Source organism: Plasmodium knowlesi, assembly GCF_000006355.2.
Source record: "Plasmodium knowlesi strain H genome assembly, chromosome: 11".
NCBI classification, from domain to species: Eukaryota; Apicomplexa; class Aconoidasida; order Haemosporida; family Plasmodiidae; genus Plasmodium; species Plasmodium knowlesi.
This window is the reverse complement of record NC_011912.2, coordinates 1,513,931-1,540,273: the sequence shown is the minus strand read 5'-3', so window position 1 is coordinate 1,540,273 and position 26,343 is coordinate 1,513,931. Positions and strand designations below refer to the sequence as shown.

Sequence of the window (26,343 nt, the reverse complement as noted above, 5' to 3'; positions counted from 1 at the left end):
TGGGATTGCGTCAACACAAGATAGAAGTTCTTTTCACGTACAGAATCGTATTTGGGAGCATCTCAAGGTTTGTATTTCTTTGCACATGAAGAATTTTCATATCCTCGTGCACCAAGAATGTTACATACCTCCAGGTGTAAACGTAGATGATCCAACGACAACTTGGCCACCCTGTTCAACGTTCCTCCCACCTGCGCAAAGGGAAGCGATAAAAAAAAAAAAAAAAAAAAAAAAAAAAATATATATATATATATATAATAACCGCGCGAGGGAGAGTGAGATACGTAAAAGAGAAGGAAGAAGAGAGGACAAGTCTGGGATCCAGCATCAGATCTTCGAATTGTATGTTCTCCTCCCTTGTCACGCCCACTATCACCACCCTCATCGTGGCCCCTACCCCCGCCCGTTCGAACGAATCGAATGAGTCTGTCTGCACCCCTAAGGGAAGTGACGAGAGAGCAAAATGCTGCGAGTGAAGAACGTATTCTGTAGGTACAGGAGCGGGAAGGGGGTTTCAGAGGCCCCGTGCAGTGCAGTTGATAGAGTTAGATGTGTGAGCACGCTTAACTCAGTCGGTTCAATTGGTCCAATTAACCAAGTCGGTTCGGTGGGTGATCTTAATGGGGCGAAGCGAGTGCGCCGCATGAGCAGCGGGGAGGAGTTGGCAGCTGATGTCTACGACACAGTCGTCATAGGGGGGGGCGTGACTGGAACCGCCCTGCTCTTTCTCTTGTCAAAATTTACAAGCCTAAAGAAGCTAGCCATTATAGAGAGGAGGAGCGACTTCGCTTTGGTTGCTTCGCATGGAAAGAATAACAGTCAGACTATACACTGTGGAGATATAGAAACAAATTACTCCTTCGAAAAGGCAAAGTTTATAAAGCGCTATGCGGATATGTTGAGGAATTATTTGTGTCATCTTCCAGCTGAGAAGAGGGAGGATATTTCAAGTGTCACCCAAAAAATGGTTCTCGGGGTAGGCGAGAAGGAATGTAACTTCCTCGAACAAAGGTATCCCGTATTTAAAAATCTTTTTAAGTCCATGAAGCTTTACAACAAAAATGATATACATAGGGTAGAACCCAGAGTAGCTTTAAAAAATGACAAGACACTTAGAGAGGAAATGTTATCAGCTTTGTACATGCCACCAGAATTAACGACTTGCGATTATCAGAAACTGTCGAGAAGTTTTGTTGAATCGGCTAGATCAATGAATAGTGTGAATTCCAAGAAAATTTCGATAAACGTTAATACGGAAGTTACAAACATAGAAGAAGTGAATGATTCATTATATATAATACATACCAACAAAGGAATTATCAAATCAAGGTTCGTTGTTGTTTGTGCATGTGGGCACTCCCTAATGATTGCTCAAAAAATGAAATACGGATTGGAATATAGTTGTCTTCCAGTGGCAGGAAGTTTCTATTTTTCCGGTAATATACTTAAGGGAAAAGTGTATACCATACAGAACCCAGCTCTCCCATTTGCTGCTGTACATGGAGACCCCGATATTATCGAAAAGGGGAAGACTCGTTTTGGACCCACTGCACTTCCATTGCCATTATTGGAGAGAGATAATATGAAAACATTAGTCGACTTCCTAAAGGTTTGGAACCCTGATTTCAATCTTTTCCATGTTTATTTTAACCTTTTCAAAGATCCAACAATGTTAAAATATGTATGTAGGAACTTCCTCTTCGAAATTCCCATCCTTAATAAGTACTTATTTTTGAAAGATGTGAGAAAAATTATTCCTTCCTTGACGACTAGAGATCTCACCTACTGTGTTGGCTATGGTGGAGTCAGACCACAACTGATAAATAAAGTTAGCAAGAAACTTATCCTTGGAGAGGGGAAAATAGACTCTGGGAAGAATATTATTTTTAACATCACCCCCTCCCCTGGAGCCACCACCTGTTTAGGAAACGGAGAGTTTGACATGAACACCATATGTGAGCGCCTCAATGCCACTGTGGATAAGAATGCTGTGAAGAAATTTCTCTATCAGGGGGAATATCCCGTCGATTATTTGTAGCCTGCTCGAGGCACATCGGAGGAAAACGCACCGAGTAGCTACTTCCTACGCCCCGCGGGATTGTTCACAGGTTCAAGAATTCCTTCCCCTCCCGAACAATACTTAGAGAAGTGTAACTCCAGGATGACGCGTTCCTTTGTCCCCATTCCAATATGACCGTTTTTTTTTTTTTCTTTTTTTCTCCTTTTTTTTTTTTAATGCGAACTCATCCCCCGAGTGCTTTTCCCCTGTTGCGGTGGGTACACAAAAGAAGTGTTGTTTTTTTTTTTTTTTTTTTTTTTTTTTAAATGTGTTATAACCACGTGGAGATTTCTTCCTTCTTTAGAGGATGTGTTAAGGGCGTTCCCCTTTTTTTGTCCCTAAGCATGCATTGGCCTGGATGCGTAGCTAGCTATGCACATATTGTTGGCTGACAACACCTATTATTGTTCCCACGGTGAACTCATAAATGGGAAGAAAAAAAAAAAAAAAAAAAAAAAAAACCTCAACATGGGAGAGGGACTCCATATAAATGCTTTTCTTTGTAGTTCCACTTTCTTTGTCTCATAAATCACACAGAGCACTCTTCCATTTGTAGTAATTACAAGGTGGCACCATAATGAATTGGTGTTATATCTTCATAAAGGAAGATGCAAAGCTACTTATATGTGTAATTTGTACTGTGTCTGTGTCTGTGTCTGTGTGTTGGGGGGTTCCCCTTGTAAAGGCATCCTGATTTATAGTGCGTAATAGTACCATACGGGTGGTAAGACGGGGGAGGGATCCTATTGTGGGATCATGTATAATTGCTCCCATTTGTCGCCCTCCCCCCAAGGGTGGTGATATTCACTCTCCTACCTGCTGAACTCATCACCCCTTCAAAGCGCACTTGAAAAATAAATTCAACCTCGTGGAGGAGCCATTTTGTGCTAGGTTCTTCATTTTATACAAAGTGAAGAAAACAGATTTGTCATTTCTTTCTCGCATTTAAAATGGTCCTTTTGGGTTCACCACAAAAGGATAAGCAAATAAAAGGCCAGTTGCTTTCCATTTGTGAATATTCTGAACGCTCATCCTCCTCCGGTGGAGAGATCAAATTATCCCTTCAACGGAAAATATAAAATGTAGTAATGGAAAAAAAAAAAAAAAAAAAAAAAAAAAAATTACAGCCACGGGGAAGCCTACTATTAATAGAATCCAAAGGAGAATATACCGCGCGAGCTCCACGCCACCACGCTGTTTACACGAAAAGAAAAAGAAATAAAAAAAAAAAGATTCCCCCGATCTGGAAAAGATTACGATGTAACGAATCTGCACCTCACCTACGCAGCTCCCGCTTCAATTGTTATGACATGAGGTAGTAGGCAAATTGTGGAGATGTGGGAAAGGCCGACTTGAATCTGACCAATCAGAGGAAGAGAAAAGCTTTCTTTTTTTCTTTTTTTTTTTTTGCAAATTGATTTTGAACCAGTGTACTGAGAAGGAATCCTCACTGCTGAGTAGGTGATCGAGCTAGTGAAGTGGAGAGGGACACACCCCTCCCTCAGAAAGGATGCTCCCCCTAAAAAAAAAAAAAAAAAAAAAAAAAAAAAAGGGGGTCATTTAAGCTAACAGATCAGCCAAGGGGGAAACCCCACCCCTCAACACAAAATTAAAAGTAAGAACCTCATCTTTCCGTTATCATGTTCTCGAAAAGAAAAGTAGTCAAACGGAACATTCGGAAGGTTACTGGGGATGACAACTCCAATTTGAATGACTCCCCCAATGATGAGGAAAAGGAAAATTATACACAGGAAGAAACTACAGTGGAGAAGAGAATAACCGAAGTATGCGTCGACAAAAGTGAGATTGTAGTACCGCCACCCCCCGAAGAGGCATCTGCAACCCAGGACAACAACATCAGTATAAGAGAAATACCGGATGAGGAAAAATGTGAAGAAGGACATGGGAGGGGTACTGAGAAGGGAGAAAGTACTGATCAAATGGACAGGAGGAAAGGATCGGATGCGCTTACCGAAGAGGCAATCACCAAGAAGGGAAAAGTTAGCAGAAAGGAGAAGAAGAAAAATGAAGAGACAAAGAAGGTTAATAGAATGAACACGAGCTTCCATATCTACAGTGATGATGAAGACGATTGTTATGTAGCCATTAGGAGGAGGAAGACTGTACAGAGGAACATCCAGAGTGGATCCATCCAGATGGAGGATTCACCCGACACGTTGAAAGCAACCAGGGAGATAGAGACCAAACCCGTCGAAAATCACACTGAACAAATGGAAAAACTCCAAGGAGGGTTTTCCTCACGAGAATTTTTCATTCGAAGGTATGGGGTAGATCTACACGAAGGTCGTGTCAATCAGACAGGACAAGAAGAGTTACTTAAGGATGAGGAAGGAAATAATCCTTCATGTGCCAGTGGGGGGAAAACAAAAATACTAACATATTCAACAAAGAGGAACGAAAGTACATCGACGGAAAAAAACTTTTTTGTGTGCTACCCTGAAGAAGACCGCTATGGAGATAGCCCTATCGAGATGAACAGCCTGGGTGAAGACATGATCGAACATAGATATCGGCACAATCAGAGAGAAGATCACCAAACGGGTGGGAGATACCCACATGTAGCTCTCCATCAAGACGAAGAAGCTACAAAGGAAGAAGAGGAGTACCAAGACGAGGAGGAAAAGAAACTCATCGAAAGGATAAAATTGAAAAAACAAATCTTACGAAAAAAAAAAACACTCAGTGATATGTACAGCTACCAACTGGAGGAAGACGATGAAGGAGAGGATCCTGTCGGTATTGACTGCTCCCTGAGGATGACTGCACACCAATTTCAGGGGAAGAAGAAAATTACAACACCTTGGGAGGAACGCCATCTACGGGAAGAGGAGGATGATATACCGATCGAAGACGACTTGGACGTGGACGATATTTACAACTACGAATCCTTGAATGAAATGAAAAACAGGCTTATAATAAAAAAAAACAAAAATAACGAGATAGACAGTTTTTATGACATGGTAGGGGGAATATCAACTGAGCGAAATCCCCACCAAATTCCTACCTCCACGAAGGAATATATAAAACAAATGCACGAGGATGAAGTGATCAAAAAAATTGTGGACACAGAAATTATGTCGCAGTTGAAAAAGGAGAAGAGGGATTTCCACCAAGGGATCATCTCCCCCGATGAGGATGACACAAGCGATCCATTTTCCGATGGATTAACAAAAAAAAAATGTGAAAACTCAGGTAGGCTAAATTTGAAAAAGGAATCTTTCCATGGTGATCGTCTGATTGGGTCCCATTCAGACTTTCCCACTCGGAATGAAGCAGATAGTTGGCAAGTAAATGGATCACACAAAGTGGAAAATGCGGAAAATGCGGAAAACGCGGATAACGAGGAAAGAACGCAATATGGTGAAGAAAAAGGAAAAACAAGTGAGAAAAACGCAAACCATGTAAACCACATGGATGAAGAGGACTGGCGAAGTAGCGCCCAAAGCAACGACCGACTTTACCAACAGGAAAATGAAGCTCTTTTCAGTGAGATCAAAAAAACGTTTAAAAAATACTCCGTGTGTAACACACAAATTGTTGAAATGTACGAACATATTCGAGATCTTTTTGAGGAATACAAATGCCGGAAGGATCAATCAGGACAAGTAAAAAGTTTAGAAAAAAATTATCAGAACAAGTACACCGAATTGGAGGAGATCAAAAAAAAGATGACAAAGGAAATTGTTACCTGTACAAGCTTCTTTAGATATTTCTATCACCTCATGAGGCTCATCAAGGCGAAGAGTAATTTGTTAGACAACGCACTAGCAGAGTCCTTCGAAATTGATGTAACCTTTTTTATCGTCTACCAAAATCTCAAGTTATACCTTTATAGGAAATACTACGAAAATTACAAACTCATTTTTATCAAGGATTATATTTACAACGCCAAATATTACAAACAGAAAAAGGATGGGGACAAGAACGAGTTAGTGAAACAGTTGGTAACCAATGGAATTGTTTCGAACTGCCAATTTATCCATGACGCCGCACTCTTTAGCGAGCATCTTATCAATGAGGTGAAACAACACAATGAATTCAACGACACCTGTGTGCACTACATGTTCGATGGATTTTCTAGCAATTATTCCACTGATTCTTCGGCTTCTTCCGATTGGGAGAAACCTAAAAACGCTACAATGAAAAATGACCAAGCCATTGGAGATAAAAGGAAGAAGCGGAAGGAAGAGAAGAAAAAGTACTTCCAAACATTCAAGATGAAAATATTGAAGAGGAAATATCTCATAGCCATTGAAAACATTTTCAAAGATGTTCACCCCCATTTTATCAATTTTAAAAATGCTATAAAATATTTTTATCTGCTTAAATTACACAACGAAGATTTTTACGTAACACACAATTACATGTCCTTATTCGATTCTATTTTATTTTTTTTTGCAAAATATGAATTGCTCTTTTGGGATCCTCTCTACCAATTTTATCAAACCAGAACAAAAAAAAGGAAGCTACTTTCCTTGTTGGAGGATAAAATTGAGGGGAGCCACTCGGAGCAAATACATGCTATCTTTGTGCAGCTGTACAGAAATGAAGATTTCGTCAATGCAAATAACGTTCCTAGGGGAAAAAAACAATTTCCATCCCCTGTGCTGAATTGGACATATGGAGATGATACCGTCAATTCGTCGAAGGGGGTGGACGAAGCGCCTTCCTCTGTGGACCCCTTCCAAGGGGAATCATCCACCGAAAATGACATCGAGAGCAGCACAGACTCGTCCGAATCGGACGACGCGTTTTCTTTCACCAGTTCGAGCACCCCTGAGGGGGGAGGAGTTTCAACGGTGGGTGAATCGCCAATGTGGGAGAAATCGCCAATTGAGGAAAAAACGTCAATAGAAAAAAAAACGTCAGTAGAGGAAAAACAGCCAATCGGGGAAAAACCCCCCCTGGAGAAAAAAAAAAAAAAATACAAACCCGCGAAGAAGCACTTCCATAACAACCCCAGCGTAAGAAGCTTCGAGTGGTACAAATTTATGGACGAGCTCATGTACATCTACCAAGTGGACGACGAAAAGGAGATCCTGAAAAAGTTGTACGACAAAATTTTTAACAATAAGGTGCATGAATTAGTGGAGGCATGGAACCCCCTATCCTTGAAGCAAAGCTACAATTTGTGCGTTATCCTGGCGGAGTACCTCCTCTACAATCAGGACCGCAGAGAGGTTACCAACATGGTCAAAGAAAAGATAAACAGTTGTGTAATTACATTTTTCGAAGGCTATATAAATATAAGTAGCCAAAAAAAAAAAGACATCTTCCTAATGAGGTGTTTAAAGATATTAAAAAGTGTCAGGGGCATCTTTTGCTTACTGGGTGATGATACCCTGCACGATTTTGTTAAAAAAATATTTTACAACTTTGTCCTCACAAATTATGATTATTCCAGTAAATTACACAACTTGATTGTGTCAGCGGTGGTGCACATTATCCTCTCTCTGGGTGTTCCAGAGGAGAGCAAATTTTTCGAAGACATTTCCAGTGTGTTGTGTGGGATCAAGGATAGGCTACGCTCGGGTGATTTCGACTACGGGAAGTTCAAGGTGGAAAATTAGGCCTATCCCAAGATTTGTACGATTTGTTGGGAGCAAGCAAAGGGGAGAATTGTCCAACCATTGGGATCGTATCAATAGGGTGCTTTTGTTACCCTATCCCCGACGCATGCGTGTCATCCTTTACACATTTGTATAACTCGCGTGTGCGTGTTTTTTTTTTTTTTTTTTTGTGTCCCCTTGGATGGGTGAAAAAAAGCGAAACTTTGCAGAAAGGGAACAAACACCATGGATGAACTGTTCCATCATTTGTGGCCTCTTTCCCCGCTCGCTCTCCCCTATTAGTGTCTAGCGGCACATGTTATGGCATTTTTGTGTCTTACCTATTTTTGCTTCCTTTGCTTGTTAGTTTGCCCTATTTTTTTTTTTTTTTTTTTTTTTCTTTTTTTATTTCATGCTGACTTGGTCATAATATTTTTCAAACAACGGTTAAAAAAAAAAAAAAAAAAGTATGACTTGTTCATAAATTTATGTATATTATTATTATTATTTTATTTTTTTTTTTTCGCCAAAATGGCTATTTATGGAAAGTAAACAATTGGCATAAATTGGTGTAAAATGGCATAATTTCACACAAATTGACGTAGTGAGATGGCCGGGACTAAAATTAAAAGCGCAAAAGGGAACTAAACTTTAAAAAGGAAAATGGCGCCGCGTGTGTGCGCACGAACAATGGCACATAGTTGTGCATTATGCATATTTAAAAAACTATAAATACATGGGGCCTGTGTATTCAAATGGGATGTTGAGAAGCGACATGGGAGGGGACGTCCCAGACGGTTCGGTAAAATGAGGGGCCACTTTGGCCAAACTTATCCACGTACAATTTAGCCTCGTGATCATTCCTCCTCTACGGTCACGCCTGCACGGGCTGCTCTTGCGCGGGGGCTATGTGCATCATGAAGCCAAACTTGTACTCATTATTCGGGTAGTCTATATACCCACTGACCCCAAAGCCTGAGTAATCTTGTGTGAACACGGCAATCTTCCCACTGGTGTCGATGCTCCCCTGGACCTTGGCATGACGAAAGGAGTAATCCCAACCTAGACGCATGGCAGATTCCTTCGTCTGCGGAGTTACTTCAAGTTCTGTCCCCAAGGATAACCTATCGGAGATTTTCTTAGCGTACTGGATTTTATATAAGTGTGTCTGATTAAGCATAAATTCAGGGGATTTAAAATTTGGCTGTCTTACGACTTGCATTGACAGGACATTATTTTTGTGCTGATATCGAAGTCCAAAGGATCCAATGGAAGCACAGTTGGATGCGATGTAGGTTAAGTCCACCCCGGCCTGAAACTTTCTACTTAACATCTGTGTGTAGGATGCGTTAAAGATCCAAGTGCCCTGCCATATGGTTTTTACGTTGTATGTGTATATAGGCTTATTAACTTCTATAGCCATTTCGTACATGTTTCTCGTGTCACTCTTCGCATATGTGTTAAAGTTGAGCTTGCAGTCGATGTCGTTTTTTATTTTTTTGCAGAACCTACCATTCACGCTGCCATCAATGTTTACCCTGCTGATCATTAGCAAGCTGTTATCACTGTTGGTGAAGTTTGCTCCGAATTGATACAAGTATCCGACATCCCTTAACGTTGTGCCAAGGAAAAGTGTATGTGTCGACTGTAAATATTTGTTCACGCTTTTATCGACTTCGAATCTGAACCCATCAAAGTTGTCTTGTGTAGTTATAAACTTGTATTCCTTGTTTAGGTTTTCAAAGAGTAAAGCCTCTGGAGCGTCGAATGAATTCGGCATGGGAGAGTTCGCTTGCTCCTTCAACGCATTTGTATCATCTTCATTCATTTTGTTTTTTTTCCCATCTCCATCGTTATCTAATAAGGTGCTTTTTTCTCCTTCTTTGGGCAATTCGTTTGATTTTTCCTCACACTGCGTGATCAGCCCAGACCTTCCCCTCCTCCACAAAGATGCATTCCCTTTTTTCAGGGCGTCCAGGAAGGGGTACTTACATTTTCCGAATTTCTCTCCTCTTTCTCTTCGCCATCTGTGTAAAAATCCAAACCCAGGAATTTCCATAATTATAGAAGTGTGTAAGGGTCTATGCAAGGGTACCTGTCTGTGCAGTTACTCCTCTGCTCCTTCCTTGTGCATGTTCTTTCCCAGTGGGATACCTGACGTGTCACACGTTTGATGGTTAAGTCTACTTTTTCTATTCCCCTTTTTCTCACTTTGCCTGGGCGCGTACTACTGCCTGTCTGCTTACGCGTCGTAATTTTTGCTTTTCACTTTGGCTTCCTCGTCACACTGGAAAGCATCTGGCATTTGCCGTCGTGAAGTCTGCTCTCTGTAGGGATTCCTCCGTTTATTCTGAAAACCGCGGGGTAGATTTCTCTGTTGCTCCTTCCTCTATTACTAATTTTTTTTTTTTTTTTTTTTTTTTCTTTTTTCGTCCGTTGCGTGCACTCACATATCAGCGTATAAATTTGGTAATAAAAGATGGATGATTCCCTCAGGGGGGAAAAAAAAATGTAGTGTAACACAAAAAAAAGAGAGCTACTCTCACATGTTATTTTTCGACGTGGCGATGGAGCAACACCAAATTGTCGGCGTGGGGAGGTCCTCTATCTTCTTGTTTCTGTTTGTTTAAGTTTTTCTCGTTCTAACTTGACTGTTTTTTTTTTTCTTTCTTTCTTTTTTTTTTCATTTATTTTATTTTTATTATTTTTTTTCAATCATTTTTACTTTTTTTTTTTTTTTTTTTTTTGCCTCTTTTCCGTACCCATTTTTTTCTACCTTTCGGATCTCTTCCTCTTTTCCCTGCTCACCTATGCGGCATATTTTTGTGAAGGCTCAACTTTACGCCTGACAATTCTTTAGAGATGCACAGGTGACTATAATTCCTGGCACTTTACATTCACGTAACTCTTTTGTGTCGGTACGATTTTTGCGAAGGTTCCTTTTTTTTCTTTTTTCTTTCTTTTTTTTTTTTTTTTTTCTCCACCAACGTCATTTGTATGCGCCTGCACGAAATGTGCCAACATCCCCCTTTTGTGCATTTTTTTTTTTTTTTTTTTTTTTCTCCATTCAGATTTATATTTTAGTAGGCGATAGAAGGGATGGTGCCCAGGTGGAAATTGCGCATTAGTCCATGTATCGATTGGTCCATCTGTTCGTTTGCCCACCTGCGCTTGTAGAAGGCCGCTTTTGGCGGGGTTGTTGCCCCTATACATTTTGCATCATCACCACCCCTGGTGATAATGTGCCCTACGATTTTACATACATTCACACACTCATCGGTTTCTACGGGTTCACCCATATTGTATGCCAACATAATTCTATGATAACGGTATTAAGGGGATGTGCCTTCCTCATTTGGGGTTATATGTGAAAGAGCAATTTTCTTCCCTTCGTATGTAGTGCTTTCGAAATGGGGTGGTTGAGTGTTAACTCATAATCAGTAGAAGGAGAGTTTTCTCCTCCTCCTAATATGTGTTTTCCCCTGTTTGGTCATTCCACTTGTTCTCTCCATTTCCCTCGCGGGTCAGACGACCTCCTCGCCACAACGACATCACCACAGTTGCCTGGTTACCCCAATAAGTAGAACCGTTTTAGACGTAGAGACATGCACATGAAATATAAATACAATAGTGGTCTGTCATTTTTATATAAAGGAAACGTTGCCATTGGTTGGGTCATGCATGCTTTTTATCCTTTCCCGCTCCGTGTGCACGATCAAATAGAGGTTTAGCCGAAGGAAGGATATATATGTGTGTGTCTCCAACAAAAAAATATGCACACCATTAGAAGCGCTATCTTATTTCCAATTTTATTAAGTAGCACTCGCGGGAGTTATCTGGGCCTTCTCCTCCCCTCTCCCCGTCCTCCTTCTCGCTCTGTTCTTTGCAAGAGATTGCCCCTTTCTGGCAGTAAACTCAAGTGTACCTCTTGCCAAACACGACGAAATGAGAGTCGATGCCAAATGTTGATTCACCTGGTTATTCTTATGAGCACCCATGCGAACTACCCATTTGGGAGGAGCTCGTTCCGCGTTGTGTCCTCTTTAGACTATATCTGGCCACCTCTCAGGAGGGAGAAAAACAAATGAACACTTCCTCTATATCAAATTGCCTGTGTGTTGGTTCGATCACCTCATAGCCGTTTTGCTCGAAGCAGATAGTGCATTGAATAATTATTTGTAGGATATCTCTGCACAGAGGAGCCTACCATGTTTTTTGAACAAACAAACGTACAATTGCGCGGGTAGAAACACTTCACCAGGCGGGCTGATCACAAGACTAACCAAAGTGGTGAAGGAGAGGTAAAAACACCATGTACTTTTCACACCAAAGGGGGAATGTGATATTTTCATTCATAGATAGGACAAGAAAGCGAAAAAAAAAAAAAAAAAAAAAAACCTTCAAATGTTGCCACCATCCATCAATAAATTAGAAACACCTTTTTGAGATACCCATAAGGTGTTACCCCCCCCCAGAAGTTTCGTTTTATTTTTTTTTTATCCTTCTCCCTTATATTACACCCTTTTTCGGGCGACTGCATAGAGAAAGCAACTTCGTGTGTATCTCTCAGTTTGTACCCTGAAGGGAAGAAAACACGCACAAGTTTGTTTGCTTGCACCATATGTATATATAATTTCTCGCATACCCATTTTCCTATCAACCCCGGGGGTGGAAGAGGAGTCCAACCCAGTCCCTGCGTCATTAAAAAAAAAAAAAAAAAAAAAAAAAAATATATATATATATATATATATATATATATATTAAGGGGGAGTGGGTCCAACGGGAGGAAAATTTCCTTAATTCATTCGTTGCTGTTTTACTGTTTCACCATTTTACGGTCTCGTGGATTTCTACCACGAGGGACACTAAGGTAACGCGCATACTGTTGAGTACCGGTTCCGCCACTGCACGGATCAGTAAACATATATACCCGCGCGTACGACAAGATATTTCTTGAGTTGCTACTTTTTTCCATCCCGTGCATAGTGTTCCACCAACTTTTTGCGCAATTTTTTTTTCCTTCGGCGGCACGACGCTACTCGACACGAATCGACGTATGGGAATCCCTAAAACGAAAAAGGAAGACCATTCGGCCTTTTTTAATTTTTAATGATTAGAAATCAGCAGGGGAAATTAGCTAAACTATAATTATAATATAAAGTTAGTTACCCCATAGCGTACCTTTTTTTTCTTCTTTTTTCTTTCTTTCTTTTTTTTTTTTTTTTTTTTTTGTTTTTGTGATTTTTTGTGCGCTTTATTATTTATTTTATTTTTTTTTTCCATTCTGTTTTCCCCTTCCCTGTGAGCGAAAAAAGGTGAGGAGGGGGTAAATGAAGGCTTGGCGCGCATGCTCCTGTCTCTCGCCGCCGGGCGTTCGCAAAGGAGTTGGCCAAGGGGATCAACCTACCACATGATCAGTCGCCAAGCAACCACATGATCAGTAACCAGGCCAACACATGATCAGTCGCCAACCCACCACATGATCAGTAACCAGGTCAACACATGATCAGTCGCCAACCTACCACATGATCAGTCGCCAAGCAACCACATGACCAGTAACCAGGCCACCACGTTGACAACGCTATTAACGATCTCTTGCCAAGATGATGAAACACAGTATCAAGGGGCTTTACTGCTTCATCGACGAGATCCGCAACTGCAAATGCCTGGAGGACGAGGAGAAGAAAGTTTTACAGGAAATAATAAAAATAAAAAAAAAGTTCAATGAAAAAAATATCAGCAACTATAAAAGAAAAAAGTACATATGGAAACTTATCTATTGTCATATATTAGGGTATGGCATTTCTCTGTCCTACCTAGACATAATCAAGTTAATGAGTAGCTCCAATTTTAGCGACAAGTACTGTGGGTACACAGCCTTGTCCCTGTTGGTTAGCGAAAACAACGAAATGCTTCACATGATGATTAGTACGATCAAGTTAGATCTGAAAAGCAATGATGAAAAGGTGAACTTCCTAGCACTGCATTTTGCAAGCCAAAAAATTAACGATCTTCTTATTGAAAATATGTATGATGACATACTCCACATTGTCACATCGAATTATATATACAAGCCGAACATTAGGAAGAAGGCCTTCCTCTGCTTATCCAACATATACAAAAAGAGACACGACCTATTGTTGAAAAACAAAACGGAGTTGGAGATTTTCAAATTTTTAGATCAGAACTTGAACGAAGTAAATATGTTTAATGTTTTCGCATACCTCAATTTAATATACGTTATCATTTTGGTTTTCCAAAAATATGAGGCAATGCAACAATATCGGGAGAAACAGAAGAGCAGGAAGAAAAAGTACACCAACAAAGGTGATGATGCGAACGATCATGATGATAACGATGACGAAGACGATGATGATGGTAGTGATTACGACGAGGAGGATGATAGTACGGGCGGAGGGAATCGCAGAGATGAACACTCTATCAAGAGAGAAGACCTCAAAGTTGACTCGAGCAATTTTAGCAGTTTTAGCAACAAGAGAATTATCTCGCTAAATATAAAGGACGAGGTGAAAAGGATGGGGTACCACAAGAACAACAGCTCTTCCCTCTCAAACGAACAGAGCTTCCTGTACAACGATTTGAAGAAGGTAGATAAAATAATGGAAATCGACTCACAGTGCAGTTTGAACATGGAGGAAATAAATTTTTGTGAAATAAGAAAATACATTAACAAGTATATCCACTTCATCCTGAATGTACTATACCTCATTTTGGATGAAAATTTAAAAATTGATGAAGGGTTCTACTATAGCGAGTTCAGGTACCCCTTCCTGTTGATTAAGTGTCTACAGATGGTGCAGTTGTACGACCTGTATGGTTTGTCACAGAACACCATTAACAATATTAACGATATTCTATATAGGATAGTTAGTAAGCCCTTTAAGAAGTTGCAAGGGAAGATAGGCTTCGAAACGAGCAAAACGAAAAGTGGTCGCTCCTTTGGACACGACCTTTCCAACTCACACAACATAAGTGGCAACGACGGTGGCCATCACCGTGCCAGTGGCCATATAATCGACAGGAAAAATATTTTCAGAAAGAGCTTCTCCAAAAACAGCTTCTACATGGGGATGAAGAAGTCTAAAGAGGAACTCCGAAACGAAAAGAGCACCACATATATCGAGTACGCCATCATATACGAATGTTGTAATGTTTACAATTTCCTTGGGAAAAAAATTGAAGATAGAAATAGGGATATCATTCTATGTCTTATCACAAATTCTTTTGATTCAAAAAGGTCTAACATAAATTACGTTATCCTGAACAGTTTATCCAAGCTAAAAATGAACAATAAAATATATAGCATGTTGGAAAATCACATTATGCATTTGATTAACCTTCTCAACAATGATGATATAACAATAAAACTGCAAACTTTTAACATTCTTTTTAATATGTGTAATACATCTAATTGGAAATTACTTATTAACGTTTTCCTGCATCACCTTCCATACATAGATCCATATATACAGAATGAGATAATAATAAAAATATCCATCTTGGCAGAGAATTTTTCACCTGACTTGTCTTGGTATATTGATGTTATATTCAAGATGATTGAAATTACATATAGATATATTTTTCCTGAGGTGTGGTTTCGCTTGGTTCAGGTTGTCAGTGGGTTTGTTGAAGGGGATAAATCAGGGAAGGTGACAGACAAAGCGGGAGATAAAGCGGATAAAGGAGATAACCGAGACAAGAAGGAAAGTATCTCCTCCGATAACAGTAAAGTTAAGGAGGAACAGAAGGTACAGACTTACGCTGCGATGAAGTGTTACAAATACTTGGCTGATCGATATACAAAAATTGAATTGCTCATCGATCTGTGTTCATACATCATTGGCTCCTTTGGGCATCTCATAAAGGATAAAGTACCCATGAGTACTCAACTAAAAGTTCTGGAAATGTACTTCACCCTAGGGTCATCGAACACCAAGTGTGTGATTCTGATGGCCATAATGAAAATGGTTTTCTATGAGAGTAAGCTCATGCCTGCCGTGAAGAAAATTCTTACGAGTTGTATTACACACACAGACTTGGAACTTCAAACCAGGGCCTGTGAATTTCTCAACCTTTGTAATTTGAACAACCCTGCTGTCCTCAATTGCCTACTGAAGGGCATGCCGCTCTATCATACGAAGAAGGTTCACGAGAACTTCCTTATCAAGCGCCTCCTGGAAAAGAACAAGTGAGTCAAGGGAACCCTTGGAGGGGAGCGATATCTAATACCATTGCTAAAATGTACTCGTACATTGTTCTGATGCACCGTCTTGATGCACCGTCTTGATGCACCGTTCTGATGCATCGTTCTGATACATCGTTCTGATGCACCGTTCTGATACACCGTTCTGATGCACCGTTCTGATACACCGTTCTGATACATCATTCTGATGCACCGTTCTGATACACTCCCCCCCGTGTAACCGCACCTTTGGCACCACCTTGCAGGCACGCCGTCATCGACTTTAACGAAAAGGATAACTCCCTCAAATTCGATAAACATGAAGAGAAAGACAAGTCGAGCATCAGACACGACAAGAACGACAAGTACGGAGACAGCGATGACAGCCGCAGCAAGGGATCTTCCTCGACCTCCTCGGATGGAAGTTACGATCATAAAGTTAGGAGAAAAATGAGTAACGGATCAGCGGCTTCATCCGGAAATTCGCAAAAATCCTCATCCTCTTTATCCACACACAGAACCAAAAACTCAAGTGAGGACCACACGGATGATAATGCAAAGCTCTTTAAGTCGCTCTGCTTGCAAAAGGCAAACAACATTAATGACCTTTGGTTCAATGCCTGCCTCCTGGACAAATCCCTTTTTTTTAAGAATGCTGTTTTATCCATCCTCATAAAGCAAAAGTACCAGGAGAACAAGGCCATCCTCACTTTTTACGTAAAAAATATATCAAAAACTGTGGTGAACTTGGCAAGGTAGGTCTCTTCTGGGAAAAACGTCGTGTTCGCCTTGGCAACCCTCCTTAGGTGAAGCCGATGTTGTTTCTACCGTTCCGTTGTTCCGTTGTTCCGTTGTTCGTTTGTTCCGTTGTTCGTTTGTTCCGTTGTTCCCTCTTCCCTCTACTCCACATTACAATGGCACCACATTACAATGACACCACATTACGACGACACCACATTACAATGGCGCCGCATCTCTCCCCCTGCAGTATCCGTATTGAGGATTGTGAACAGATGAATATAAAGGAGACCAAAATTGCGATGAATGAGAAAATAGATTCCGACGCTGTATATATCCATAAAATTATAATTACAATTTCGGATATCTTCTACAATATCCCTAGCATATACTTCAATGTCTTGACACCGAACTCGGCGGTAAGTTGGGAACGATCACCCATGTGATTGGCTACTGGACGGTGCCCTTATTAAGCGCCTCTCCCACCCCCCATCCCCATAAAGGGAGCGTACACATGATTACCTGCCTTCCCCTCTGCAGAACGCGAGTCTATCGTCCAAGCTACCCATCCTCATTACGCGCTTCATCAAGGAAAATAAAATGAACGAGGCGACCTTCAAAATTTACTGGAAAGCTCTCACGCAGGTCCACAACGAGGATATCATAATGGGCGTCCCGAAGTTTTCGAAAAAATACTTTTTCAACTATCTCATTAACGCATTTAATTTTTACATTTTGAAGGTAATATGCGAAGAGTGAAAAAGTTTCATCGAGGGATGCACTGTCAGGAGACCACTCCACTATATGTGCACATGGATGCCTCACCCAAGGGATCATCACATATTCATCACCATTGTATGTTATCTTCATCCTGTCACTTGTTTCCCCACACTCTTGCAGATCGGCTCGCTTATCTGCGCCTCTGGATACATACATTTCCCCACCTCGGATAGCGAAAACAAAATTTTAATTCTCGTTAAAATACGGCATGAGATGAAAGGGTACGCCAAGCAGACCCACGACATGTCTGTAACATTTATGTAGAACAACCATCTGTCCTCCACCTAGATACGAGCATGTTAGGATGATAAGGTAGAACATTCTTTTTTTTTTTTTTTTTTCCATAGGTGCCAAATCTCAGTTGTGTCCAGTATCAAGCACTTGAATAACTACCTGAACAAAATATTTGAGATTTATCTTATAAAGAACAAATAGCATGGAGAAATCTCTCATGGGAATGCCGCAGTTTATGTAGCTACGCTCACACACCCATGTTTAATGTGTAACGTTTAATGCTTAAATTTTTTTTTTTTTTTTTTTTTTTCCGCGCTGAAGGGGATTCCAAATTTGGCATCAATTTATGGCAGCTATTTTGGGGATATATTTTTCTTCTTTTTTTTTTTTTTTTTTTTTTTTATGCGTATCTTTTTTTGGACCATTTTTTTTTATTTCTTGTTTCGAATGGGCGGTGGAGGAGAGTGCCCCTTCTTCTTTTTTTGTCACTCCCCGGCGTCGTTCCGTTGTATGATATATGGTTGATTTGTTTGTTCTGTGTTTGTACTATATGGCTGACATGGTTGATGTGGCGATTACTACCTATGCATCATTTCGTCTCCCTTTTCTGCGCACATGTTGCCTTTCCCCCTTTTTTTTTTTTTTGTCTTTTTTTTTTTTTTTTTTTTCAAAAATTTAATTATGAATAATACCTGCAATGCTTCAATTTATTTTTCATAGAACGGGACCACCTATGTGGACCATTTTGTACGTACCCAAGTGCAAAAGAAGAGGTGTTCCACTTATCCCCTATTTATGCACCGTGTGTAAAGACAATGGAATGTCTAAATAGCCAATCATTGCAGATAGAATGGAATATCACCCAATCAAGTAATATGGTCTCTCTTTGCGAGCAGTACGGAAATGTTCTATGAGATGCACCACCGGTTCGGTGGATTACACTCCCTTGTTTTGATTTTCCTCTCAGTAAAGATTAATCATGCAGACAAAATTTAAAAAAAAAAAAAAAAAAAAAGAAACACAACGCAAGAGCTAACATTTCTGAGAGGATATAGGGACCTTGCATAACTACTTCCTTTCCCCCCCCCTTTTGTGTCTATTTGTGTGTACGTTAGCCCTTACTGGGACTATATGTTGGTGCTTTTTTTTTTTTATCTTCTCCATCCCCCCGTTTGGTAGTCACGCAATTGGGAAGTTTGTTTCCGCCCAAGGTTGGTCCAACCATAAGGTCTATTTGCCATTCATTCAGTCGTCAAAACGTGGACCCGTCAACAGTGATATCAGAGTGAACAAAGCGAACACGCAAGAACGAACGGATTACGCTTTCACAAATATGTAGCATGCCGGAATGCGCAATACAGAAAATGATACATTTTTCGATTTCCTCATCCCTCCAAAATAATTATTAACACCTTCTTGCTATATCGCATCGCCAATAGGAAAAAAAAAAAATAAAATAAAATAACAGTCGAACAAAGGGGAAGTAACGCGACAGGTGAAAAAAAAAAAAAAAAAAAAAAAAAGACTCTTTTGGCTCCTTTGCGATTGCCAATTGGTTACGTCAATTTTTTACACTCCCCCACGAGGGGCGTGTGGAGGGTAATTTGTTTTAATTCACCTATGACCGAAGCCAACATTCACTAAAGGTATATGTACATGTAGGGGCTAGCTCCAGAATGAAGTGTACTTTGCATCCTAATATATCGTATTTGTGGTGATGTTGGAAAGGGTTCGTTGCAGATCTCATGTGCCACATGGCTGTCGAGCTGTGTACATACATCGAAACGTGCATGCAATGTAGGTATACCCCCCCCACTTTGCACAAGCCTGTACATATATTTTTTCTCTGTACACCAACAGGCGCACATTTCCGTGGCGAATGCCTTTATGCACAACTCGTCTGCTCGCATTCACCCTACATGAAAGAATTTTTTCAACAAAAATACTGCTACATCCTCCATACCGACGTGCGCAGTGGGTAGGTAGAGTACATATGCACATCACATATGCACATCACATGGGCACATCACATGGGCACATCACATAAGCGCAGCACTCGTGTAAATGCGTAGGCCACTCAAATACGCGCCTTTATACATGTAGGCTCACGTGAAGGGTGCTATGCAAAGGAACCATTTTCTTATATATGTACTTGCCCGGCGTATATTTTCACCTGCACGTGTACAGGTAAAAACGACGCAAATATAATGTACATATGAGGTGCTTTTTTTTTTTTCTTCTTCTTCTTTTTTTTTTTTTTTTTTTTTTGTTTTTTCCTCTTTTTCTTTTTGTGCAAATTTAGCTTTTCCTACGTTTCAAATTGCCGCGTGGGGTAAATACATGGTAGGATACTGCAGCATAGCGCAGTACAAGCATTTATATAAATTTTATCGCTCGTTTGGCCACCCCCGACTCCTCTCTAATTTTATTTTTCCTTATTTTATTTATTTTATATTTATTTTTTTTTTTTTTCCTTCCCTCTTCTTCTCCTTCTTTCATTTCTTTCACGTTGCTATATTTATTTTTTTTTATTTTTATCTTTTTGAAATTTTCCACGCCTCCACCTGTGCGACTAGCCTGAATGTTTTCCACCCCTCCCTCCCACTTTTTCCCATGACATTATGCGAAAGGAGAAAACTGTACAGATGCTGCGAGGAATGTAAGTACAAGAGTAAATAATTTTATACAGGCGAACAAGTGTACATTTCTGCCCACGGGCATACGTTACTTTTTGCTTTATCGCCAATGGGCTGCTCACGCGTAATCCTCCCCCCCCCCATATACGCCCGCAGGTATATATCCCCCTCATGAACCACATGCTCGCCTTCGTATATACTTTCGAGTAGTTGCAAATGCCTAGTGTATCTTTGGCCTCTTTTCTTTTTTTTTTTTTTTAATGCTAAAGTTGCATAGGAACTAAGAAAAACAAAAGCAATTGGAGCTTGTACTGTTTTATATGACCGACCTAGAGAAAACGCGCGCACCTACGCATTAGCCTCAGTTTGTTTTTTGACCATCCCACCAGCAGTCGGTCGCTTCAAAGGAATCACCTCCTACTGTGCATTAGCCTGACGCATCCAAACACTACGCTCGACCTTCCATGTACAGGAGTACATCCTCATACCTGAGCATACGTATGAACATATTTCTATATGAGCACATGCCTTAGCAACTTACATGCCCGCGTGTAACGTATCAGCCATCCCGCAGAAGATACCCCCCCCCAAGCGTTGACGCTCCGAATTCTTCTTCCACTCACTTCTTATTGAAGAAACGTTTTTATCGATGCGTTGCGCAAAATTAGCATATCTTTAATTGGAAGATCGCGCATTGTTTGCTTGGCTCAGATTAGGAAGGTTTTTCACGCCACTGTGTTGTACTGTCTGTATCGCTCTTTTTTTTCTTTTTTTTTTTTATTCACATTTGTGAGAATATCCCCCCCCCTGATACCTGTCGGTGTGCTTTTCACCTTGTACTTTTAAAACGCCAAAATGACGGAAGCCGAGAAGATTACTGTGGAGAAGCCCGACTTCGACGCATACAATGAGAAGCTCGGGAGCATTTCCGAATCGATTGACCAAGTGAAGAAGAAAATTGTAAGTTCTCATCTAGGTCTTTAGCGCGATGACCACACAATCGCCAATATGCGCGCCACATATTTTCCATCATGCTGATTATTACATTTTTGCTAACGCAACATACGCTTTCCCACCCCACCCCCCACACAGGAAAACTTGCAGAAGGAAATAAAAGTTGCGAACAAGGGAAAGGAGGAGTTCAACAAGAAGAAGAAGGATATTGTAACCAGAATTGATGGAGTGCAGGAGGAAATAGACAAGCTCGAAAATGAAAGGAGAAAAATATTGGATGAAATGGACAAGAAGCAAAAGCATAAGAAGGAACTGAGAGTGAATGCACAAAATATGAAGAAACAAATAGGTTTCCATAACGAAGAAGACATAGAGAAAAAAATAAAAGAAATAGAAAATAAGCTAATGACATCAACCATCTCCATTAAGGAGGAAAAATTGCTCATCAACCAGATACAAGCATTAAATAAAAATAAGCCACTACTCTCCTCCTACAGTAAAATGGAAAATGAAGCTAGCAAGTATGATGATGAAACAATTGTGCCTCTTAAAAGTCGCATGGATTCTATCCGAGAACAAATTAACAAACTTAGGAATGAGAAAAAAAATGAAAGAAATAAACTTAAAGATTTGCAAAATAGCTACCAAGAAAAAAACAACAAACTGAATGAACTAAATAACTTAAGAGATAGTTACTCCAAAAAAATGAATACTTATTTTATCGAGAGAAGGAACTTAACTGTGGAGATGGAGGAGAAGAGACAACAGTATAGAAGTTACAAAATGAATTTACTGCAAGCCAAACAACAAAAGTTGAAGGAGGACAGGGAAAGAAAAAACCTTGAGATCGAAAAAGAATCTTTGGAGAAGGAACTTGAAGATATAGACCTATTACCTTACAGAGAAGAGCTAGCTTTAATAGAGAATATGCTTGTGTACTTAAAAAAAATACAAGAAGAGACCAAATTGGAAGAAGCAAAGAAACAACAGAACAACTCCTCTGCGAAGAAAGTCAATGGAGATGTGAACGACACGGAAAACAAAAAAGAGCAAGTGGATGATGCACCTGAAAAAGGAAAAAATGAAGGAAAGAAAAGCAAAGGAAAAAAGGATAAGCAGAAAATTTTCAAATTGGATATGAATATTCTCTGCTACTTTGTCACAGCGGGCATAAATCCTCCCGTTAGTTTTGATGAGGTCGATTCTTGTATTTCCAAGTTGGTAGAGAAGAGGGAGTTTTATGAGAGCAAGCGGGAGGAGAGCGTCAAGAATGTGGAGAACAGGAGAGCGGACCTGACGGGCAAAATTAAGGGTAAGCAAATTCGTCCCCTACAACTGCGTGTGCCTATCGGGGAGAAAAAGCAGAAACGTGGATAGGCACACACACATGCGTACATGCATATATACATACATACATATGTACATACATACATACATACATACATACATACATACATACATACATACATACATACATACATACATACAGAGGGAGAGTAGCATCCCAAACGATTAAGCAGATTCACCTCCCCCCCTCTGCTATCAACAAACAATGTTACATTACTATTTTTTATCACCGAATGTGAATTTTTCCTACCTCCCTTTTTTAGAAATCGAAGACAAATTGACAGCCTTCAAACCGAACGAACAACAGAGAGCCCCGAAACCCAACAAGGCTAAGGCCTGAGGCATCAGCTGGAAAGAAGAAAAGTGAACGACTAGGGAATTGGCCTGCAGCCGCGCGCGTTCCCGAATCCCCATGTGCATTTCTGTGATATGTATCTTCTTGTCTCGCTCACTCTATTTCTGTGTATATCACTGTGTATGGATAAGTGTATGGATAAGTGTATGGATATGTGTATGAATATGTGTATGTCTATGTGTATGTCTATGTGTGTGCCTGCATTTTACTTCTGTGCCCCTTCGCCGTATACCCAGTTTAATCTTCTATTATGTGCCTTCGTTTATGCTTGTGTCTGTGTCTGTATGTGTCTATGTGCGTCAATTGGTACGCCACCCCCTGCGTGCCTTTTTTTTGTTTTTTTTAATTTTTTTTTTTTTTTCTTAAATATGTTTTGTCCCCATTTTTATAGTTATTCCTAGGGGTTGTCGGGAGGGGCCGACCGCGCGGCTGCAGGTTAGTGGAAATGTGACAACCAAATTACAAACAAATGAACAATCAAATTGCAGTCAGATGCCATCGCAAACATTCAACACTTGCCCGCCCTCTGCATACCCCATTCACCTGCTTTTTTTTTTTTTTTTTTTTTTTTTTAAATCTCCATTTTGCCAAGGGGGGTTTCCAGGAAAAAGTTAAACACTCCCCCTATCTCCAGCGCTTCTTCTTTTTTTTTTTTTTTTTTTATCCTGTATATGTGCCCTGCGTAAGAACGTAAGGTTGTAAAAAGAAAAGAAAAAAAAAAAAAAAAAAAACATATGATTCACTCTCATAATTAACAAATCAGCCTTTATTCAATTCGGATGCATATTAAAAATATTTATAGCCAAAAAAAAAGGAAGGAAAAAAAAAAAAAACAAAAGACTCCTCTTGTGTGTCGGCCCAAATAGCCTTCCACAAAAAGGATTTAACATTCGAGGAGGTATACCCGTAGGAGGAGAAAAAGACATTCCGTTTTGTAGGATTATGGACGGGAGGGGGGCCCCATTACAACAGAGTCAACACGATATACCTGTATAACGGTCTGCATGGAATGCAATTTTTCCCATTATGAAATAGAGGGGCATTTGTTACAAAATTATTAAGACAATTCATAAAGTTGCCATTTGTATACACCTACGTAATTATATAACTTCGCCCCAGACAATCCCTAAGTGTAAGTTTTTTTTTTTTTTTTTTTTTTTTTTTTCTTCTCCATTTGCTCAACTGCACACGCAACAAGTAGCCCCTATTTTCCTCGCGAAAAAGTACCAAATCGTACAAATAGCGATCAGCGCGAATGCGTGAATTTTTGGAAAAAAAAGAAAGTTAAAGGAATTGAAAATCGGGATAGCCCAAAAAAAAAAAAAAAAAAAAAAAAAAAAAAAGTGTTAAGGGGTTGTTTACACGGGAAAGTTCTCCTCCATTTTGGCTCCCTCTTTTGCATCCCTCCCTTTGATCACCCACTCCAGCCCTGGAACGATGGATCCGTCTTACCGCAAGCTGCGAACCGTTGAGCTGCAGAAGCGGAAGGTCACTCAGTCGAAGAACGCATCCAACTTATCGGAGCGGAAGTTGGCCAATGTATACGCGGTGAGTTGCAGACGCCCGTAAGAAGTACAACGGAGCCAATCACAATGCCAATCACAATGCCAATCACAATGCCAATCACAATGCCAATCACAATGCCAATCACAATGCCAATCACAATGACAATCACAATGATAATCACAATGCCAATCACTATCACCCCCGCAGCCGAAGAACTTCGACGAAGACTCCACCATCGTTGTGTGCAACTTCCCACAACACACAACCATGAACGACTGCAAAAACTTCATGCAGTGGATTGGGCCAGTCATAAAGGTCGAGAAAATTCCGTCCTTCATGCAGGAGAACAACTACCTCGTGGTGTTTTCCAATCCACACTTTGCCAAGGTAACGCCCGGGTCTCTCGTTCGACTGACACCCTGTGCGCGCAGCTTACGTACGAGAGGGGGGGAAAAGCATCTGCATACGGAGTTACCCCCACTATTGCAAGCCACAAAAAAAGAATATACACACCTTCATATACAACTCACGCACTATGCAGGCCGCCCTCGAAACGCAACTTATATATGAAAACAAAACGAAGCTCTTTATCAGGCTAGTAGAGAAGAGAGACACCCTTTGGAAAAACATAAACGACATGATTTCGACGAACATTGGATTTTTTTCTTAATGGGCAGAAGGAACCACACACATGTGTTCAGGTGTCTACCTTCACGATGAACACATAACCTCTGCGCAACTCTGTACATCCCTCTCCCTCAGAATGTACCACCTTCTTTTGTTCTTTCTTTTTTTTTGTGTGTGTGTGTTTTTTTTTTTCTTTTTTTTTGTCTCTTCCCAGTAAATGTTTAAAAAAAATAGGTTAACTATAAAAATGGGCTATACGTCTTTATATGAACGGGCGAATGGGGAATTCCACATAGCTGTTCCATTTGTAAAAAAAAAAAAAAAAAAAAAAAAAAAAAAAGACCTCCATGTGAATATCATACTGGATATACATCCAACTGACCATTTGCTGTTCCAACAGTTTCGTACACATTTCTCCAGTTACAACAGAACGGAGACATTTTTACATTCAACTGCACGCACTTCTTTCAGTCTATGCTCCCTCACCGAATGTCATTTTTACTCATTCGTAAAAGGATGAAATGCTTCACATTGCAAAAATTCACCCAACAGGGTTTGCAAAAAAAAAAAAAAAAAAAAAAAAAGGAAGAAGAAGAAGAAGAAAAAAAATGTATGCGCATACCCATCGCACACACAACGGTGTTTCTAGCTTCGCCATTTTAGTCATGTGCATTTTCCAGTTGAGACACAAGTCGAAGTACCTGTGTGAGGGAGGTCATGAGACGACAGGTATACGCCTACGGCAACTTTACAAACCAGAAAAAGGCATCGTAAAAAAAAATTATAAAAATGAACTCTCCCTAAATGTGCATAGTGATTAATGAGTAAGTCACCAAGGGAGTAATTATATTTTGCGTCGTCCCTCCGGATAGTGGCTTCTTCACTGTTATCGTAAAACATCGCAGCGGAGGGAGGTGGGTCCCATGCTATCCCCCGTCCATGTGGAAAGGGTAAAAAAGGCGAAACGTAAAAAATGTGAATACAGATTGTTCGAAGCTAATCTATCTTATGCAAAAAGGAAAAAAAAAAAAAAAAAAAACACGAGAAATGGTATGCAGGAAGAAATGCGCATACATGCCAACTGAGGATGACTATACTAGCAATGGAATCACTGGAAAGAAAAAAAGTAGGTGTAGGGGTGGGCAAAACTTCTCATTCCTGCGCAAGTCGCATGGAGAGAGTTCTCCACCAGCGGTGAGTAGCTCCTCATGTAGTTGTTGATTAACCTGTTCAGGTAGCCCAACTGCGGCATGACCGCCCTGAGGGGGAAGAAGGCCCTAGCTGTAATCTTCAAACATCCATCTCACCACGGCGGGAGCTACCATCCCAACCAT

General features: G+C 40.3%; 6 protein-coding genes across 6 annotated transcripts; 5 read left to right on the top strand and 1 right to left on the bottom strand.

Moving 5' to 3' along the window:
• Window positions 1-463: 463 nt before the first annotated feature.
• PKNH_1133200 (malate:quinone oxidoreductase, putative) lies at window positions 464-2,038 on the top strand (the record flags this gene model as incomplete). The annotated part of the gene is made up of 1 exon (XM_002261468.1): window positions 464-2,038. One exon carries the CDS (start codon window positions 464-466, stop codon window positions 2,036-2,038), a length of 1,575 nt encoding a protein of 524 aa, XP_002261504.1.
• A 1,661-nt stretch (window positions 2,039-3,699) lies between these two features.
• Window positions 3,700-7,650, top strand: PKNH_1133100 (conserved Plasmodium protein, unknown function; the record flags this gene model as incomplete). The annotated part of the gene is made up of 1 exon (XM_002261467.1): window positions 3,700-7,650. One exon carries the CDS (start codon window positions 3,700-3,702, stop codon window positions 7,648-7,650), a length of 3,951 nt encoding a protein of 1,316 aa, XP_002261503.1.
• An 853-nt stretch (window positions 7,651-8,503) lies between these two features.
• Window positions 8,504-9,688, bottom strand: PKNH_1133000 (mitochondrial import receptor subunit TOM40, putative; the record flags this gene model as incomplete). The annotated part of the gene is made up of 1 exon (XM_002261466.1): window positions 8,504-9,688. One exon carries the CDS (start codon window positions 9,686-9,688, stop codon window positions 8,504-8,506), a length of 1,185 nt encoding a protein of 394 aa, XP_002261502.1.
• A 3,544-nt stretch (window positions 9,689-13,232) lies between these two features.
• PKNH_1132900 (AP-2 complex subunit alpha, putative) lies at window positions 13,233-17,785 on the top strand (the record flags this gene model as incomplete). Its single annotated transcript, XM_002261465.1, has 6 exons — window positions 13,233-15,838; window positions 16,099-16,587; window positions 16,821-16,989; window positions 17,111-17,311; window positions 17,471-17,571; window positions 17,698-17,785. 6 exons carry the CDS (start codon window positions 13,233-13,235, stop codon window positions 17,783-17,785), a joined length of 3,654 nt encoding a protein of 1,217 aa, XP_002261501.1.
• Window positions 17,786-21,075: 3,290 nt separating this feature from the next.
• On the top strand, window positions 21,076-22,861 carry PKNH_1132800 (conserved protein, unknown function; the record flags this gene model as incomplete). Its single annotated transcript, XM_002261464.1, has 3 exons — window positions 21,076-21,180; window positions 21,313-22,486; window positions 22,785-22,861. The coding sequence occupies 3 exons, from the start codon at window positions 21,076-21,078 to the stop codon at window positions 22,859-22,861; spliced, it is 1,356 nt and encodes a 451-aa protein (XP_002261500.1).
• A 1,452-nt stretch (window positions 22,862-24,313) lies between these two features.
• Window positions 24,314-25,052, top strand: PKNH_1132700 (conserved Plasmodium protein, unknown function; the record flags this gene model as incomplete). The annotated part of the gene is made up of 3 exons (XM_002261463.1): window positions 24,314-24,424; window positions 24,590-24,769; window positions 24,924-25,052. The coding sequence occupies 3 exons, from the start codon at window positions 24,314-24,316 to the stop codon at window positions 25,050-25,052; spliced, it is 420 nt and encodes a 139-aa protein (XP_002261499.1).
• Between the last annotated feature and the right edge of the window lie 1,291 nt (window positions 25,053-26,343).